The sequence below is a fragment of the Alosa alosa genome, chromosome 8 (assembly GCF_017589495.1).
Source record: "Alosa alosa isolate M-15738 ecotype Scorff River chromosome 8, AALO_Geno_1.1, whole genome shotgun sequence".
NCBI classification, from domain to species: domain Eukaryota; kingdom Metazoa; phylum Chordata; class Actinopteri; order Clupeiformes; family Clupeidae; genus Alosa; species Alosa alosa.
In genome coordinates, this window is record NC_063196.1 from 17,067,004 (window position 1) to 17,087,410 (window position 20,407).

Below are 20,407 nucleotides of genomic sequence, written 5' to 3' on the forward strand. Positions count from 1 at the left end.
TCCCTCACGGATGCCAAGGTTGTACCCTCGAGCATGCCATTCCAAATTCACTGTGTGATTATTGCATTTTAAAACTACTTTGAGATGATGTCTTTCTTTAATATTTAACCATAATAGTGGTGAAAATCTGTTGATTTCAGCTGTGGTTCTGCATTGGCTCTAGGTGCTTCGCTGCATTGGGTGATGTTTCCAAAGCACGCTTTCTCAATGAGACCAACAGGATTGCGGACCACGTGGTGAAGGAGTTTGTACGTACACATTTTAGTGTTGGGAGGATCTGTCATGATTGGAGCCAAGTTTGGCCTTGTTAGTTTATGAACTCAAAAAACAGGTTAAACCGCTAAAAGAGGTGTGCACCTATAGGGGCCATGAAAAGAAAAACAACACAAACAAGACACACACACACACACTAAATATACAGATGTTCAGCTCTCTGTGCTTCCTGTTGGGGCGCTGTCTGCTGCGGATTTGAGCTCTTTTTGGGGCCAATTCCAAACCCCCTAGTCTTACCAGACGTGTGTGTGTGTACTGTATGTGTGTGTTTGTGTGTGTGTTTGTGTTTGTTTGAGTGAATGTGTGTGTGTGTGTGTGTTTTATTGTGAAGCTGGCATGAGAATCTTCTCAATCTCTGGTCCTTCATGTCATGTGTTTGTGTGTGCGCACATATGAGCTTGTGTGTGTGTGTGTGTGTGTGTGTTTGTATATGCTTCTGGCACCATTAGACTGCAGCTTGCACAGATGTCTGCTTCATCCTTCATGTCCCTCTTTCAAGTTCCCACACAAACACACACCCACACACACACACACACACACAGAGAAAGAGCGAGCGAGAGAGAGACAGAGAGAGAATCAGTACATGGGTAGGAGCCAGAGCAGCACCTGTTAGCTGCTGTCTTAGCATAATCATAAGATGAGACACATTTTGTTCTCTTTTGCTGAACACTCTCACCCAGACTGACCCACAAGTCTGGTGGATAAACACCACAGGCAGGTTTCCAAACCTCCGTCGGCTGAAACATATTTCAGCTACGTCGAGACGGAAAGTAATCAAAAAGATTTTCATCTCATTTACAAAAATGGATGGATATAATAAATCTTATGTGGGGTCTCAAGTAAAAGACTTTTGGACCATAGTGATCAACTTTTATCTGTTATTTTTATGTTTCCTCATCTCATTTGTAAAGCAATTTGAATTACAAATGTTTTGCCTTGCCTTATACAGTCTTTGTCCAAGCAGGTGCCCTGGTGCGTTAGCATGCAATGCTAGCTTACAGCTAAGGGTTGTTAGCCATGCTGTGTGGTGTTGGTCATTTGTCCTCTTAGGCTGAGAGTGGTGTCTGACTCCCTGCTCTGGGCTTTTACCGGCAGGGTGGGGATGGCACGCAGCACTACCAGGTGAAGGCGCGTCTGGCCATGCTGGAGAAGAATTACAAGCTGGCAGAGATGTACTTCATGGAGCAGGTAAAAAAACAGATGCCCACGGACCACCCGATTGCCAGCGCCCGATTGGGCGCCGTCACAACTGAGCGAACACAAGTAGTTCACAGTGCCCTTACCCAGCTGTCTCTCCTTACCCTGCGTGTATATGTGTGTGTGTGTGCGTGTATGTATGTGTACGTGTGTGTGTGTGTGTGTTTGCGGTGTCCCCCCATCCCCACCCCCATCTGCAGAACGCCATCGATGAGGTGATGGAAATGTACCAGGAGCTCCACATGTGGGACGACTGCATCGCCGTTGCCGAGGCCAAGGTGCGCGTGTTTGTGTGTCTATATCTATATCTGTGTGTGTGTGTGTGTGTGTGTGTGTGTGTGTGTGTGTGTGTGTGTGTGTATTTGCGGTTGCCGAGGCCAAAGTGACTCCATCGCTGAGAAACTCTTCAGTGACAGCTAAGGACAGGCAGAGCTGCCGGGGACCTCTCAGTCACTGACACTGAACACTGAACTGCACTGACCAGCAGCGTGCACTGCCAGCTGAACAACGCTCACTTTGGCCCAGCAACAAAGCACGAGACGCTTGCATAGACACCGATGGCAGTGGTTCAGGTGTTGGACACATGCAACCGTGCCCAGTTGGTGTTTCTGCAAATCTAGATTTGAATATGGGGGAAGCAAATGATTCGTTGATTAGTGGTTGGATCCAAAGCGAGAGAAAAATTGGGTGCCGAAAAAGTACCAAGTGTGTTTAAGAGTGCCGAGTGTTAGGACTTCAACATTCTCAGGCACTGTGGCGGAAACTCAGGCGTGGGCTGAGCTGTGTAAGATTTGAAAATAGATAGTTATATATTACGGTTTTGAGCCTTTCTGATAACTCCAGGCACAGAAGTTTGCCTGACTTTTAAAGGCCTGTGCTCCTTGGCGCCAACATGAGTGCTGTGCACTCCACTTTCAACATTCAGTTACATTAGACTCCATTGTTTTCAATACAGCCCCACACACCAGTGTCTGCCAACTCTGCCGCCGCCACCGCGCCCATTATTATTCAGTTTGAGTTTTGTCAGCGCCGCTCAATAAAAAAACATTGTTTATCGAATGCTTGTCAGTTAAAAATGTTGCCGCTTGTGTGCGCGGGCAGGTGACATAGAGTGTCCGCACCCTCAAGCGTGGAGGCCTCAAACCCTGCAGAGTGCTTGTGGTTGACCTGTATGTGTGTCCAGCCTCATCTCTGGTTGGATGTGCACGCCTTTTGTGTTTTCCTAACCAACCAAACCAACCCAAACACAGGGATGCATCAAACTTGTGTGTGTGTGTGTCTTTTGCAGGGCCACCCGGAGCTGGACAACCTGCGACGCAGCTACTATGCCTGGCTGATGGAGACCAATCAGAATGAGCGTGCGGGAGAGGTCAGGGAGAGCGAGGGCGACTACATGGGTGCCGTCAACCTCTACCTGAAGGCAGGGCTGCCCGCCAAGGCCGCCCGACTGGCCATGAGTCGCGACGAGCTTGCGGCCAACGTCGACGTCATCAACCGCATCGCCTCCGCCCTCATCAAGGGCGAGTTCTACGAGAGGGTGGGTTCCAAAAAACGATCAGGTACCTTGTCAGGCCTCTCAGTCTGAGCCATGTCACTCAGATGTTCTCACGCAGGTCCGGTGAGTGGGTCGGACCGTTGCAGAGACGATGACTGGCCAGGGCCTCATGTACAAAAAAACAAAAACTTTGCGTACGCCATCTTTCACGCTCACGGTCGGACGTATCAAGAGTAAATTAACAAGAGAATGTGAGTTCCTCACGGATTTCTCCACACCACTATATGTGTGGCGTAAGCACATTTCCAATGTGTATCGTCAGTTGGCGACACTTAGAGGCAATGCAGCAGAGCAAATTTCAGTCAGCCCATTTTCATTCGAATATTCTCACACAGATTATTCTCATTACTGGGAGAGTGTGTTTTAAATGATGATTGAAGAAACTGTTATATATAAAGGATGTAATTAGCATTACATCACCTAATAAAAAACAACATGGCTTTAAGGAATCTGCACACAGATTAACACATAATTGTATATATTTGCTGGAGCTCCATTACTGTTCTATTCCGCTTCTGTATTCTAGTTATATAAGTCACTGGTGCATCTCAAAGCAGCGGCAACTTTTTTGGGAAATTATCTTATTTACCGTCTAACCCAGAGTTACAGTAGATAAGAGCACTCATACCCTTCTCTTCTCTATGTGTGCAATAACCCAGTCTGACACCCTGACTATTAGCCTAGCTTAGCATAATTCACTTAGAAGATAGGGTAACTGGTCTAACCCACTTCCAGTGAATTATACTAAGCTAGGCTAACGGTGTCAGAGAAAAGAAGGGTATGTTATTTTTATTGTTTTGGTTAGTGTGTTAAATTGACAGTAAACAAGCAAATATGCCAGATTTTATTATGCATTACACTATACTTTAAGACCATAGAAATATTATGGGGGGCAGGTCTGCATTTTACCTCCAAGTGTGCCTTCTCAAGTAATGTGCAGTCCTTTGCCTTCATCTTGGGGTGTGTGTGTGTGGGGTAGGGTGGGGCTGCAGGTGACATTGGGGCCCCTCGATAAGCCAGTGACCAACTGCGTGTCCTTTTGGCTGAGTGGGACGGTGCCCAGGGTCATGCTGTGTCCTCTGCATTCATCCGTTTGTAGCACTCAGCCTCCCAGCGGTCAGCAAGAGCCACCAGGCCTGCCAATTGTGTTTGTGTAATAGCCCGGCCAAGCTGGAGGCACCGCAGTCGTGACTGCAACCCTTGGGCTCCCCGAGATGAAAGGGGGGCCAGCTTTTCAATGCGTCATCCATCCAAGCGCAAAAAACATGAATGTATTCTACAGATCGATAGGATTGTATTTTTGGTATCGATCGCGGCACAGTAATCCGTTCCGAGCAGTCACGTCAGCGCGCTGTTGTTGTCACGACGGTGGGCTATGGTCAACCTCCTGTGTACTGCAAACAACAGATAATTACGTCCGCCAAGGAACTTATGTTTTCATTACCGTTTGTCTGTTTGTCTGTTTGTCTGTTTGTCTGTTTGAAGGATTAGGCCAATACCACCTGGCCCATTTTCATGAAGCTTGATGGGGGGTCAGAGAAACTTTTGAAGTGGATTTTTTCCCACTTTCTTTAACTTTGCAAGATGGGACATGTTGGTCTTGGTGGAGGTTTGCACTCTCGTTTTAGGGTCGTTCTAGTTAAGCATTTTGATGTGGAACTTGATATCAGATTCAGAGTGAACGTGTCGTTGATCCAGTCATTATAGTCTGCTCTTAGTGAGTTCTCTAAACCCCGACCATACAGGGAGAGGAGGCGGGCTTGTTATTGGTTTGGCAAGGAAATGTGGCAGATGTTATTGTTATTATTAAGACAGCCCAAGGTAAAGACAGGCAGAAGCCGGAGTCTTGAGTACATTATGCGTTTGTTTGTTTGTGTGTGTGTGTGTGTGTGTGTGTGTGTGTGTGTGTGTGTGTGTTTGTTTATATGGGCCTCTGTTGTCTGAGCTGCCTATTTAATTAAGACCTTACCCAAGGCCTTGGGAGTGTGGGACCTCCGCAGCAGATGTCGGGAAAGGTGTCTTCTTTTTTTAATCGAGGAGGGGTCTGAGGGGAGTGACAATCTCCCTCTGTCTTCTTTTCTCTTTCACTCTCTCTCTCTCTCTCTCTCTTTCATGCTTTGTGTCTATTCTTTCTCTCTCCATCTCTCTGTCTCAGTATGAACACTGATAAGTTTCTCCAACTTTGCAGGCAGGTGATCTCTTTGCAAGGATCCGGAACAACCAGAGGGCCTTGGAGTGCTACCGCAAAGGCAGCGCCTTCAGAAAGGGTGAGTGGACAGGACAGGACAAGACAGGTCTGCTGACCGATGCTACCTGTCTACAGACTGCACTGCAGACACTTTAAATGTATTCATGGCCACTTATTAGCTCATTGAGTGCCAAAAACGTAATATTACGTTTTTCCTTCCCATGCGTTGAGTGCCAAAAACTTTTTTTGCTTTTTTTTTTAAATTACGAAACTATACACTCTAACACACCTTATATGTGATTTTGGGAACTCTGTGATGAATGGAAATGAAATATATGACGATCGAAAACTCATGAAAACGCAAGATCTGGACATTTTATCTGGACGTTTGATCTTAACTTGGCTTTTGATGGTTGCCGTTTTGTTTCGAATCAGTCACTGATTAGCCTATCAGTGACATGCACGCCAGGTCAAAATCAGGTAATTTATTTTCGTGGGTTTATCACTAGGTGGCAGGTCTCGTTAGATCTCTTCCCAGAAACTTTGCAGGCAACGCAGGTGCGTTTTCGCCAGACAACACTGGATGAGTCCACCTTTCTACTAAGACAAGATGACTCTGACCACGACAGGTCAAAAACATTACAAGGAGTGGCTGAACACCGTGCTGAGGAGGGAGTTCCATCTCCACCACGAGCCGGGCCTGGCGGAGTGGGTGGTAGGCCGAGTCGCGCAGGGATTTTGATGAAAACTAGCCACTGTTTAGCTTGGGATTTCTCAGGAACAGACGCGTGTAGAAATAGACGGTTTGCACCCACTGAGAGCTTAAAGTCTCACCTTTCAAACGAGCCATTGTATGTATTCATAGCTATAACACAGAATATGCTGTGGCTGTACAAAAATCATCAACAATGGTCTAGATTGCTGGCACTCTAGAACAAAGCTTCCGAAAACAGCTTGGCATTCAATGAGTTAACCTCCACCATTATTTTTGGAATGTGATTGGTGCAGGGTTTGACAAGATGTTGTGAGGATGTGAAAATAGATTAAAACCACCGGTCCTTCCTCATCTAATACGACATGCCTTAACCTTAGTACACTTTGAGCTCTCCACTGATGGTGTGTGTGTGTGTGTGTCTCCGTGTCCGTGTGTGTGTGTGTCTGTGTGTCCGTGCTGCAGCGGTGGAGCTGGCACGCGTGGCCTTCCCGGCGGACGTGGTGAAGCTGGAGGAGTCCTGGGGCGACTACCTGGTCCAGCAGAAGCAGATGGATGCCGCCATCAACCACTACATCGAGTCCGGGTGAGTGACCACAGCTTCTGAAACAAAAGATAGAGTGCTAGAGCGAGAGAGAGAAAGAGGGAGATGGAGAGGAGAGATAGGGAAAGCAATTGATGAAAAGAGAAGGTTAGTGACCAAGCCGAACAGACCCAGAAAGAATGGAAGTTTAAAATCAAAGCCCAAAGCAGATAAGGCTGATGGGGAGAGAGAGAGAGAGGGAGGAGAGAAATGAAGCCAAGTGAGACTCCGGGTTAGAGAAGCTGAGACAGATACAGAGGGACACAGAGACAAGAGAGAGAGAGATAGGAAGAGATAGAAGATAGAAGGAAATGAAAAGACGTTTGAGGAACTAATAGTGAAACCATGCACAGGCCACAGAGAGAGAGAGAGAGAGAGAGAGAGAGAGAGAGGCTTATTAGAGAGAAAGTGCATGGTCGATGGAAAGGTGTGGAGCAGGGTGATGACTCCTGTAGAGGGCAGTGGAGGAGGCCAATGGACAGTGCAGCCCTGGACATCTGCTCCACACTGAATCAGTGTTGGGTGCACAAGGTGACTTGCAATGACGAGAGGGCTTTTACAGCTGATGGAGGGAGGCAGAGGTGACGAGTGAGTCTGACCAGAGAATGGAAAAGAGGTGTGTGTGTGTGTGTGTGTGTGTGTGTGTGTGTGTGTGTGTGTGTGTGTGTGTGTGTGTGTGTGTGTGTGCGCGTGTGTGTGTGCATGTGTGTGTGTGTGTGTGCGTGCTCTGCAAACGCTAACACTAGCGGTGGAATGGATGAATGAATGGGGTGAGTGGAACTCCCACAAAAGAGCAGGGAGGATGAAGAAGAACTGGGCACGGAGGCCGCGGGGAGTCCAGAGGACGGGTCAGAAAACCCCACACACACACACACAAGCGACAACGAAACAAAGAGAGGGTGGATATAAAAGGCCACACAGCACAGAAGATGGAGGGTGTGTGTGTGCGACCGTGAGAAAAAAAACGAGGGACAGCTGAAACACTGTGAGGGACGATGGGGAGCGCCAGGATAGAGAGAATGGGAGTGATAGAGGAAAGAAAGAGGAGAGGAAGAGAGCAGCGGCTCTGGGTCGGAGTGAGTGAGTGAGTGAGTGATCAGACGGAGGTGGTGAGAGTTCATTAGGAGCGATGGACGCCTGGGCTTCCTCTGGGCACTCGGCTTTAGATAACGGACGGCCCGCTCTCTCACGCTGATAATGAAGCCCTTATCAGCACTTTCCCTCTCTCGTCTTCCACTCTCTCTCTCTCTCTCTCTCTCTCTCTCTCTCGGGCGTTCTTTTTCTCGCTCTCTCGCTCTCTCTCACTGACTGTGTTTACATGCACACCATATTCCTATTTTAAACGAAATAATGACAATTTTCCGATTGTGAATTGAGTCATGCAAACCCCTTAACCCAATTGCCGTAGCCTGATTAAGATCCTTTTTCGATCACTAAAAACCTGAATAAGGCCTCTGGCATATGCCTGTATTAAACGACTATTGGGGCATGTAAACACATTCGTTGGAAAATGCCCCTTTCGAATATTGATTTATGTCAGTGATGTTCATGCAAGGAAATTTGTTAGCTTGGTTCGTTGTTCTGACAACTTGACAAATGGCGAAATGCACGGTTAAAAGTTTGCACTTCTGGAGTGAGGACGAGGCCATTTTTGTGTTCAAATCATGAAAGGAATTCAGTGTTGGACGAAAGCATCGCAATAGTGACATCTTTCAAAGGGAGTGTGACAAAAAGAAGCACACTGCTAAATCTGACAGATGAAGAATTGATGGAAAAACCCCAAAGCGGCCTATTATAAAAAGCAAAAAAGCAAAACGATAATGGCTCGAATCCAGCCAATTTCACCTGTTTCACGGCCATGGATGAAATTCAGGGACAAAGACTGCTGAAACGTCATGATGCTGCTACTACCAATATGTTGCTAATTTGTTGCACGTAGGCATACACACGCACGCACACACACACGCGCGCGCGCGCGTCGCACACACACAGACAAATGTTTTCTTCATCCTCATTCTTCATCCTTTCTTTCTCTCTCCTTATGTTGGTTTCTCTCTATCCCTCCCTCTACCTCTCTTCCTCTCTCTGGGAGTGAAGTAACGCACGTTTAACACAAGCTCCCATCACCCCCAGGCGTTCCCTGGGTGTTATAAACCCCTCCCGACTCCACTCTCTCCCCTGATCCCTCACACACTCATTCTCTCTCTCTCTCTCTCTCTCTCTCTCTCTGTCTCTCTCTCTCTCTGCCCCACCCATCCCTGTGGTCATCAGGATGGGCATTCCATCCATGCTGGGCAGGCTCTGATGCTGCAGACTTAAACAGACTCTCTTTTCGTAATGACTTTTCTGTCCACTCACTCTTTGTTCTCACATCTCTCTCTCTCTCTCTCTCTCTCTTTCTTTCATTCTTTCTTTCTCTCTCTCTCTCTCACACACTTGCTCTATCTTTTCTCTCTTTCCCAGATTGTTTGCATTTGGTGGTTTTGGGAAAAAATGGGTGATTGAAGCAACAGTGCTTGAAGAGAAAGTGAGAGAGTGGCTGAGATTGTGAGATAGTGATGGCCAGTCAAGGCACTATAAGGGATTGGTGCTAGAATAAAGAGGATGAGAAAGATGGAGGGATGGGAGAGAGGAGAGGAGGGAAGAGAAGAGAAGAGGGGCAGGCAGAAGAGCCTGGGGAGTGAGTAATCAAACAGGCATTGAAGGCAATGAAGACTTTTCTCTCTCTTTTTCTCTCTCTCTTTCTTTTTTCTTTCTTTCTTTCTTTCTTGTTCTCTTTCTCTCCTTCAGTGAAGGATTAAACCACTCTGAGAATTACTAAACTATTCTTTAACATTATAGTAATTTGTTGTTTCACCTGAATGGAATGTCATAACATACAGCTTGCCAACTCAAAGTAGTTGAGGCTTGTATTCACAGTAAAGCTATCAGCTTTGTACTTGTACTGTACTCTTGATACACATCTGTGTGTGTGTGTGTGTGTGTGTGTGTGTGTGTGTGTGTGTGTGTGTGTGTGTGTGTGTGTGTGTGTGTGTGTGTGTGTGCGTGCGTGCGTGCGTGGGTGTGTGCATGTGTGCGTGTGTGTAGCTGCTCGGAGAAGGCCATCGAGGCGGCAATAGGTGCGCGGCAGTGGAAGAAGGCCGTGCACATCCTGGAGCTGCAGGAACAGCACGGAGCAGGCACATACTACCAGCGCATCGCCCAGCACTATGCCTCCATACAGGAGTACGAGGTCTGTACACACACACACACACACACACACACACGGTACACATACAGAGGCAGGGATGATTTAAACACATACACATACTGTAAACACACACACCTGTTCATATAGAGAGGCAGGAATGATTTAAATGCACACACACACACACACACACACACACACACATACACATACACATACGATAAACACACACACCTGTCGTGTACATATACAGAAGAAGGGATGATTTAGATGCGCTCCCACACACACACACTCACTCTCACACACACACAGCTGTAAGTTCACACAAGCGCAGAGGTCAAGGATATTGAATGTATTGTACAGCACATATTCAAGCAATAATGTAATGTTAGCCTGTGGGCACATTTGCATCTTACATACACACACACTACCTTTCACGCAGAACGTAGGATGAAGTCTCTTACATCCACAGCCCAACAAGCAGGTCAGCACACGCCCACACACACACACAGACACACTCATTTACTCTTGTAAACTGAGGAAAAGCATTATTAGCAAGTAGTCCAGTACGATGCTCCCTGTACAAGAGTACAGTGTCAGCTTATGCACTGTCCCCTGTAATAATCAAGATGAGTTCAAACACAAACGTACAGTTGGCTGGATCCGGCCTGACCGCCGGAACAGGGCCAGATCGGAGCCAGATCGGGGCCAGAACCTATGGGCAGTATGGCAAAGCAGCAGTATCGGCTCCTGTGGCAGCCCGGTGCCCTGGGGGGTTTTGATCGATCTCGCTTGTTTAGTCGCGCTGGATGAGGGTGTCTGCGGAGTAAATCAATGTAAATACATGTGGTTGCCAAGGAAGTGTTAAGGAAGAGCTTTGTTCGTGGTAAGCACAGAACTGCTTAAAACTAGGATTTTACTCTGACACAGAAGGATGCATCTTGGCAATAAATCTGGGTAATGTTGCCACAAGAAGTGGCCTAAGTCCTCATAGTGGAGCAGAGTTGCAGTTTGATCAGGTTTTCTTTGAATGTTAGACTGGTATTTATTAGACGTAAACGGGTGAAAAACTGATCCGGGAGCAGTGTGTCTGCTTCGGATGATGTATGAGCCCCAGCTTTTGCCCAATCTGGCGACTCAGCAGGGACGCAACTCACCAGCTGGCACATGACTGCAGATACAAAACGAAAAGAACCGGCACACTCTCTGTCTCCGTCTCAGACATACACACACACACACACACACACATACACAAACATGCACGCATGCACACATACACACACACTCACACAGACACAAACACAGACACACACACACACCTATATTTTTTTTTACATACTAAAGTGTTGTCCTTCACCTTTGTATTCACATCGTCTGTGTATATTATATTCATCAAAAAAAACTGATGTCTAACGGATGTCCTGGTGTTTCCTTGCTCTCCAGGTTGCCGAGCGTCTGTTTGTCAAAGGGGATCAGATCAAGGCGGCCATCGACATGTACACTCAGGCAGGGCGCTGGGAGGAGGCTCACAAGGTGAGAGGAGCCGTCTCCGTTGTGAAGACGGGCTCTGGTCATCACGGGTCAGAACGCCTGCAAACACAAACCCTCACAACTCATCACACTACTTCATACTACTTCATTAGCATGTATGAACGCAACGTGGTGTTGTAGCAAATTTACCCTGCAGATAAGGAAAGTTTACTGAGTTACAGTTGTCAATTTCGGCAAACTATGGAAGCGGCATGACTTGTCTACAGATATTAATTTATGCAGAAAATTTGAGTTGAGCACATAGATGGATTACATTTTCATTTATTGCCGTTCTTAAAATATGGCAAGGACTCTTAACATGTTTTCCTTGTATTTTGTGTTTTCAGTGTAGATCTATAGAAATTGAAACTTACTGACATCACAGTAATTGTGGTAGACTGTACCTAGACTGTATCTAGTTCTAGGCAAGGAGAAACACACGCCACCATGGGCAAAACAACCAAAGGCAAAAAACAAAAACACTTTCAGATGTCCTGGATGTCCTTGATTTCAAACTTAGTCCAGAGAGAGTGTGATCCCTGTTCCAGTAGAAGAGAGCGCTGGTTAAGAAGGGGTCAAACCCAGGGCATGGCTTTACATGCGGGGCACACAGGGCTTGGGCTCTGGGCCTAATGGAGCGCTGGACAGACAGCGCCCCGGCCTCTCAGTGGGCTTCCTCAGCGGAGGTGGAGAGGGTTGAGGCCGGAGCTGGAGGTTAACGGTTCCCAAAACACGTCGTACGCCCTATCCGTCCACGGACGTCCGCACTCTCTCCATGTCTCCAAATCGGTCACTCTCTCCATGTCTCCAAATCGGTCACTCTCTCTCCTCATCTTTCTGCTAGCTTCACTTCTCCTTTCCTTTTTTTTCTCTTCCACACTTGCCCTCTATTTTCTCTTCCCCCTCTCTCTCTCTCTTCCCCTCTCTCTCTCTCTCTCTCTCTTCCCCTCTCTCTCTCTCTCTCTGTCTCTCTCTCTCTCTTCCCCCTCTCTCTCTCTCTCTCTCCTCTCTCTCTCTTCCTCTCTCTCTCTTTCTTTCTCTCTCTCTCTCTCTCTCTCTCTCTCTTCCCCTCTCTCTCTCTCTCTCTTCCCCTCTCTCTCTCTCTGTCTCTCTCTCTCTCTCTCTCCCCCTCTCTCTCTCTCTCTCTCTCTCTCTCTCCTCTTCCTCTTCCTCTCTCTGTCTTTCTCTCTCTCTCTCTCTCTCTCTCTCTCTCTCTCTCTCTTCCCCTCTCTCTCTCTCTCTTCCCCCTCTCTCTCTCTCTGTCTCTCTCTCTCTCTCTTCCCCCTCTCTCTCTCACTCTTCCTCTCTCTGTCTTTCTCTCTCTCTGTTCCTCCTCTAGCTGGCGGTGAAGTGTATGACCCCACAGGAGGTGTCGGATCTGTATGTGAGCAGGGCAAAGGAGCTGGAGACGGAGGGCAAGTACAAGGAAGCAGAGAGGTAAAGTTCCTGTCTCACACACACACACACACACACACACTCACACACACACTGACACACACATGCACGCACGCACGCCCAACTTTGTCTTTTTTACCTTATATTTGTTCTTACTTTTTTCCATCCAGCCATGTTTTATTTCCTTCCCTCGCTGTCTGTTTTCCACCTTTCTCCTTCCTTTGCAAGATGATACAGTCTCACTTCTCACATCACTTCAGAACTCTCCTAACTTTTCAAAACTCTCCGCCCACATTTTTTCTCTCTCTTCTCACCCCCCCTCCCTCTCTCTCGCTCTCACCCTCTCTCTTTCTCTCTTTCTCTCTCTCTCTCCCTGCGTCTTCCTGTTTTCAGTGGTATTGATCAGCACTCAGGCTGGGTGAAATTAATAATGGATTTTTTTATCGCTGTTGAAGGCAGAAGTGTTGCGACACAAGACTGGCGGGTCGCTTAGGGATGTGATTTATAGTTTAGTCACAACACTCACACACACCGACCATGTCACCGCACCGTGCGCCACGATCAAGGGCTCCTGCTGCAACTAATCGCCAAACAAATGTCATGCCGCCATTGTGAGTCGCTAGCAAATTGGACTTTGATCGGGCAGCTGGTGCTTATATTGCGAATAAATCTAACCCAAGAATCCAATCATTACCATGGTTCACAGCTTGAGGGCCAAGCCTCTTATTTATATATAGAGCTATTTTTTTTTAAGAATGGGAATGCTTTTCTATGTTAGATACTACAGCAAGATGTCTGGGGTGTAGGGTGTGACTTTCTGGAGCTTATATATCTGAGCCATGGTGGCTAATAATATTTCACTCAGTAACTGTTTTTCTGGGGACTTGTTTCATGTTGATTTCTGTTCACTGCAGAAAAAAAGCAGAATACTTTATTTTTGCTTATCTTTCTCAAAACCAGTTTAGGCTTGTTTTGAATTCATGGTGGCAGCAGCAGCAAATAGAATGCCAGTGATTTTCAGTATCAGTGCATTATCTGGGCTTCTTAGAAAGGCTGCTTACATTTAAAGCTTGAAGCAAACCTTTTTGAAGTCTATGCAATGTGTTTTTTTGAAGAAAGTCAACACCTTAGTGAAATAAAAAAATGGTCTGTATCATTTGATAGCAGGGTTTAATACCTCCAACATTTTTGACAGGCTTATACTTAATGAAGGCAATCAAAAATATGCCTTTTTTACGCTGTGAGAGTTCAATTCAGTCAGTGACTCAATCTCAGTCCAAGTTCTTTTTTAAACTTCTTGAGGACTTTACTTTTTAAGGACTTTTTTTCGCCTTAAGAGTATACTCTTGTGCAGACTGGTGTTTAGTGATTTCGCCTCTATATCTGACATTCAGTTAGTAGCATTGCATTCTTTGATTAGCCTAGGAAATCCAGACCCTGGTAATCTAGAAAGAGGGTCTGGCCACGAATAATGAAAAACACTACGACCAATGTTTACTGACTGATTCCGGACTTCGACGCAATTGGATAACACTACGACCAATGTTTATTGACTGATTTGTTGCAGATTGTGATTGGTGATTGGTTCCTTGTGATGCAAGGGGTAAAACGTGCATCATTATTCATTGCCAGAGTGTCTCACAAAAACAATTCAAATTGTGGTTTCGCGAGAACTCTGGATGGTAAATCGATGTAGCAAAGATCATTCAGTGAAGGCTTTGGCAGTTCACCTCCACTCTTGTACCCTTCTGCAGGCTCTTCTCCACCGTGGATCAGCCTGACTTGGCCATCACCATGTACAAGAAGAACAAGATGTACGACGACATGATCCGCCTGGTGGCCCGCCACCACTCGGACTTGCTGCAGGAGACGCATGTCCACCTGGCCAAGGTGACCTGTCCATCTGTCCACCCATGCCCTGCCCACCTAGCCAACGTTGCCTCTAAATCACTGTGGCACAAGACCCTGCTTAAGAGTGGCTTAAGAAAGCATCTTGTGTTATCCTTAAAGCTGCAGTTGGCAAGTCTGATAGATTGAGGGGACTTAGCTAAAATTTTGAATGTTTACAACTCTCATGCCCCTCCCCAACTACCACCGAGCACCCTCTAATCGAGTTTGTGCTCGTCAGTGCGCACCAGACTGCACCAGACAGTGATTGACAGTCAGATCTCACACAGCCCTGCTCTGATTGAACTGGGAGTTGTGGATTTTTGCAAAACAAGTAATAGGCTCTAGTTGGAGGTGGAAGTGCGGGTTTTTTTCTAAAACCGGCTGATTCATGTTGTTCTGTCGGAGCATAGTGTCGGTTTCAGTGAATATGATCAAAAAACTTCCCAACTGCAGCTTTAATTTAACATACAGTAGCCTGGGTGCCATTCAGAACTTAGTCCCGCCCACAACTGAGGTCGGGAAGTTCGGTCTGGCATTGCTTCATTGTGGTGGAAGTATGCTTGCCCTATATCAGGCGGACCAATAAAATCAGGCTTTCTACGATGGCCGGACAGGTGAGCAACAGCCCTGGTCTATCCGTCATCTGAGCATGCTTAGATTAGGCTTATGTTTGAAACAAAAACGCTGTGGCTAGAAGGACACATGGCTTCTAAGACCCCATATGGAAAATGCATATTATTTAATGAGGTTTTATCACTGAAAACGGTTATTTCTGAAAACTTTGGCCAAAGTTGAGATGTGGGAAAACTTGTGGTTTCACTTTCATCAAGGGAAAACAGCACTGTTGCATTGTGACATGTTCCCTCGTTCGTTTGAAATCTCTGATTGACCACCTGTTCGAGGGATTTCGACACAGCCTTTCCCAGCTGTTTAACATGTTTGTAGCATATCACTGTTTAACAGAATTATTTTTAAAAACGGAGGGGATATAGGAGAAGAAGGATGGTTCGTGTGTTTTCTTCCTACACCTCACGGTAAGCTATTTTGTTGCTCTGATTGGTTAGGTCTATCCAATTGAGTGCAGAGGCATTCCCCCCCTGTATCGGTTGAAACACGCCCCATAATTACGTCCCAATGGAGCAGTATCAGACTCATATTCTGACTATAATTGAGTATGACTACGTCAGGCTACATATACAGTATATTTTGGTTGAAATTCAGTGCATTTGCATTGCATTTGTATGATAGTTGTGCACAGGATTAGAATTTATCCCCTTGAGCCCTCTCAATAACGGATATCAAGTAGAGAGCTGTCTAGTCAGTGTTAAAACAGCACCCTAGTGTTAGCATGTCCTAACTCCAAATGCACTTAAAGTGCAGTGAAAGCACAGTGAGGGCTGAACTCCATCTTGGGTCTTATTCGATTACCCCTGGCAAGACAAGAAATAGCTGTCCTTCAGAGTGTAAATGAAATATTACAAAACTGAAGGTGATATAGATTCAGAGATCGCAGATCTCTCCACCAAGGTCAGATGCTTTATGCCATTTCGGACAACTTTAGGAGAAGTGAAACAAAATTTGTGGATTTTTTGGTGAATCCCTCTTCTGCGAAAAAGGTTGGTCTTGACCTATGTGACACCTTTCCCTCTCCGTTCTTAACGTTTGGTAAAAAAATCGGTACAGTAGTTTTTGTGTCATCCTGTACACAGCCAGACAAACAAAACAGGTTGTACTGAAAGCGTAACCTCAGTGTCAATCTTCTAAAGCCCTTCACATATGACCGTGGAAAACTAATTAAATGGGCTTGTGTGTGTGATTTGTATTTAAGAGGCTTTGTGTGTGTTTTTATCTACTAATATGTAATTATGTGTGTGTGCGTGTGCGCGTGCGTGTGCGTGTGTGTGTGCGCGTGTGCCTGTGTGTGTGTGTGCGTGTGCGTGTGTGTGTGCGTTCTTTAGGAGCTGGAGGCAGAGAATCGGCTACAGGAGGCTGAGTACCACTACTTAGAGGGTCAGGAGTGGAAGGGAGCGGTCCACATGTATAGAGGTCACGACATGTGGGAGGAAGCCTACAGGGTAAGTGTGTGTGTATCTATGAGAGAGAGAGTGTGTGTGTGTGTACCTGTGTGCTTGAGAAACGCTGGTGATACTTCGAGCAAAGTTTCATGTTGTGTCAAGCCTTCTTAGTGTTTTACAAATAGTGATTTTGATGCGATCATAGTGTGATTGCAACAAAATAGTAGTGCTCCTAGCAATTCCATTCAAAAGGCCATTTGACATCTTAAAAAAATGGCGCTTCCGTCCTAATTATGCTTTTAAAGGTAAACTATGCAGCATTCAGCAATTTCCTTACTGCAAGGGTGGTTTTTCCGCTCACAGGCGCTAGGGGGAAGCTAGACGGCCACCATTCAACCCGAAAAAAGTCATATAACCATTCTAATGACTCTGAAGCTGTTTAGTGAAGGTAAATGAAGCTAAAAAACTTGCATATTAAGCTAAAAAACCTGCATAGTGTGCCTTTAAACGAAAGTTTGACTCGGGTACATTCACAAAAGACCCTAGGTTGCATTTGGCGAGAGTTACGCTTTAACCTAACTCATAGACTCATATAAGGTGGATGTGTCTTGGCTTAATCTGAGTGTCAGGTCATGCAAAATGCTGGAAATTCGTTTTAGATTTTTACAAATTGTCTGATGTGCCTTTGGCAGTAGTTTAAAATGTTCCCCCATTTTAAAACATAACCAGGCTCCCATGATATCGTCGTCTCATGATGTGAAATCGTTATGGGGAAATCGGAGTGAAAGTCGTTAGCGTAGTTGGATGTGTTTGCATAAATGCCTCACTTCAAACACAGTGCTACTTGATAAACAAGTGGACATGTAGATGGCAGTTAATATCTATAATGCATGTGTCTGCTTCTCTGTGGTTGTTCCCATACTTTCCCTCCAGTCTGTCAGACACCACCTGCTGAATGCACACACACATACAAACAAACACACACAAACACACACACACACACACACACACACACACATACAGACACACATACACATACACATACACATACACATACACATACACATACACAGTCACACGCACAATGTTTTTATGTTTTTATAATCAAAAGAGAAATGTGACCTGCTGCTTTTATGCGCTCTCTCTCTCTCTCTCTCTCTCTCTCTCTCTCTCTCCTTCCATCCTTCCATCTTCATTGGCACAACGCTCACGCACAAACACACACAACCCGCCCCCGCTCCGCAGCCCCACGCAGCTTTTGTGGGCTTTCTGCTCCGCATGAGGCAGGAGTGGCGCATCCTCACTCTTCTGTGTGTGTGTGTGTGTGTGTGTGTGTGTGTGTGTGTGTGTGTGTGTGTGTGTGTCTATGTGTGTCTATATGTGTCTCTGTGTGTGTCTGTGTGTGTGTGTGTGTGTGTGTGTGTGTGTCTATATGTGTCTATATGTGTCTCTGTGTGTGTCTCTCTGTGTGTGTGTGTGTGTGTGTGTGTGTGTGTGTGTGTGTGTGTGTGTGTGAGAGAGAGAGCATGTTTATATTCACATTTGTGTGCATATGTGGTTGTTGTTGGTGTTTGTGAAGGTTCATGCACACTCCACATTCGTGTCTGTTTGATTGTCGGACGTGTTTGTGTGTCACCTTGTGAGAGTATTGATGCATATTTACTTGTGTATTTGTGTGTGTGCGTGTGTGTATGTATATGTGTGTGCGTGTGTGTGTATATATGTGTGTGTGTGTGTGTGTGTGTGTGTGTTTTCGGGGGACAGGTGGCGAAGAACCAGGGGGGTGCGGCAGCCCAAAAGCAGTTGGCGTACCTGTGGGCCAAGAGTCTGGGGGGCGAGGCGGCCGTCAAACTGCTTAACAAGTTCGGCATGCTGGAGACTGCCGTAGAGTTCGCCACAGACAACTGGTGAGTCCTCCTGGGGGGGGAGCTCTGACCCACCGAGCCACACCTCCACTCCCCGGTCCCTCCTTAGGCATGTGGGCTACTGTGTGGGAACACCACATCTGATGCAGGCAGCACCCTTACATGAGTCACACTGTAACAGACACAGCCTAGTGCTAGCACACACAGACTCATTCAGCACACGCATACAGACACAGTATAAACAACACATGTACTGAGACACAGGTTTGAGTCATGCTTGCGCACACACACACACACACACACACACACACACACACACACACACACACACACACACACACACACACACAGGTACATTCTCAATGATTAAGAAGGAAAGCCGAGGCAAACAGCCCCGCCCATCTCAGGGGCTCTGACTGGTGCTGCTGCTGTCTGTCACTTCCTGAATTATTTGCATGTTTATTTACTGAGGCAAGTAAGGTGCCGTGCTTGCACAAACAACAAAACAAAACAAAACAAGAAAGAGAGACGCGCAGGATAATAATGGTGCATTAAAATGCAAAACCTCACACCAGTTCTTCTGGTGCATATTTAGAGATTTTATTTTGGAAGTCTAAAAACTTTTTCAAATGTTTGCTTTTTTTTCCCCGATGACGATGAGGCATTTCTCCAAGTTCACTTTTTTGTTGTTGTTTACAAAGGCCTGCTGTCGCTGTTGTTGTTTGTGACTGTGCCACTCCTGTCTGCTCTGTCTCCAGCTCTTTTGACTTTGCCTTCGAGTTGGCGCGCCTGTCCCTCAAGCATAAGATCCCCGATGTCCACTACAAGCACGCCATGTTCCTTGAGGACGAGGTAGACTTCTGTCTCTTTCTCTTTCTCTCTCTCTCTCTCTCTCTCTCTCCCTCTCTCCCCTCCCTCTCTCCCCCTCTTGTTTTCTGTCTTTCATTGCCATATGTTCGTCTTCCACCTTGGTATAAAAAAAGAATAATCATTCCGCTGTCACTGCATAGAAAGACTTGAAAGAAAAGCCACACTGTCACTTAGGGTTTCCCTCCTTACCCTGGCTCTCTCTGCAGTCTCTCAAACATTTATACGTTTGCTTCTGTGTGTGTGTGTGTGTGTGTGTGTGTGTGTGTCTGTGTGTGTGTGTGTGTGTGTGTATGTCTGTGTCTGTGTGTGTGTGTGTCTGTGTGTGTGTGTGTGTGTGTGTGTGTGTGTGTGTGTGTGTGTGTGTGTGTCTGTGTGTCTGTGTGTGTCTGTCTGTGTGTGTGTGTGTGTGTGTGTCTGTGTGTGTGTGTGTGTGTGTGTGTGTATATGTCATTCAGGTGTGTTAAATTTGCTGCACCGCCTCCCCAGTTACTTAAATGTCACATCTGAATTATTAATCTTCTCATAATGTGCTAGGTGTCTGTCATTTTTTTCTGTCTCACTCTCGGTTTTTTATTTTTTTTGTCATGTCATCTTCGGTCTTTATCTTTCAAGGGCAAGTTTGCGGAGGCCGAGGCAGAGTTCATTAAAGCCGGCAAGCCTAAGGAGGCCGTGCTGATGTAAGTGCATTGCCGCGTGTGTGTGTGTGTGTGTGTGTGTGTGTGTGTGTGTGTGTGTGTGTGTGTGTGTGTGTGTGTGTGAGGGAGAGGGAGAGAGCGAGAGAGAGTGCTGTGTGTGTGTTTGGGAGAAACTGTGAGAACTGCAGGGTGTGTGTGTGTGTGTGTGTGTGTGTGTGTGTGTGTGTGTGTGTGTGTGTGTGTCGTGAAACTCAGAATTTCAGTTTGTGTGTGTTGCATGCTCTGCAGGAGTTGGGGCTTCAGGCTCTTCCTCAGCAACACTTCAAAAGGGGGATGCCGGGCTGCCAGCGAGGCTCCTCTGAACTTCCCAACCCGCCCTGATTAGCTGGTGCCGAGCATGGACGGCCTGATAACTTAGACACGCTGATCCAAGGAGGAGAGAGAGAGAGAGAGAGAGAGAGAGAGAGAGAGGATGAGAGGCGAGAGATAGAGGAAGAGAGAGCGAGAGACGA

The 20,407-nt window shown here is 46.4% G+C and overlaps 1 protein-coding gene across 1 annotated transcript in view; it reads left to right on the forward strand.

Moving 5' to 3' along the window:
- Positions 1–20,407, forward strand: part of ift172 (intraflagellar transport 172) — a 59,391-nt gene that overhangs the window by 19,892 nt on the left and 19,092 nt on the right. Inside the window, exons 19-32 of the mRNA XM_048250309.1 lie at positions 164–248; positions 1,369–1,461; positions 1,671–1,748; positions 2,759–3,007; positions 5,214–5,292; positions 6,391–6,511; positions 9,596–9,740; positions 11,139–11,228; positions 12,565–12,662; positions 14,375–14,510; positions 16,469–16,585; positions 18,290–18,432; positions 19,149–19,242; positions 19,873–19,937. Of these exons, the coding sequence (XP_048106266.1) occupies positions 164–248; positions 1,369–1,461; positions 1,671–1,748; positions 2,759–3,007; positions 5,214–5,292; positions 6,391–6,511; positions 9,596–9,740; positions 11,139–11,228; positions 12,565–12,662; positions 14,375–14,510; positions 16,469–16,585; positions 18,290–18,432; positions 19,149–19,242; positions 19,873–19,937 (1,593 nt within the window). The remainder of the gene's footprint in view (positions 1–163; positions 249–1,368; positions 1,462–1,670; positions 1,749–2,758; positions 3,008–5,213; positions 5,293–6,390; positions 6,512–9,595; positions 9,741–11,138; positions 11,229–12,564; positions 12,663–14,374; positions 14,511–16,468; positions 16,586–18,289; positions 18,433–19,148; positions 19,243–19,872; positions 19,938–20,407) is intronic.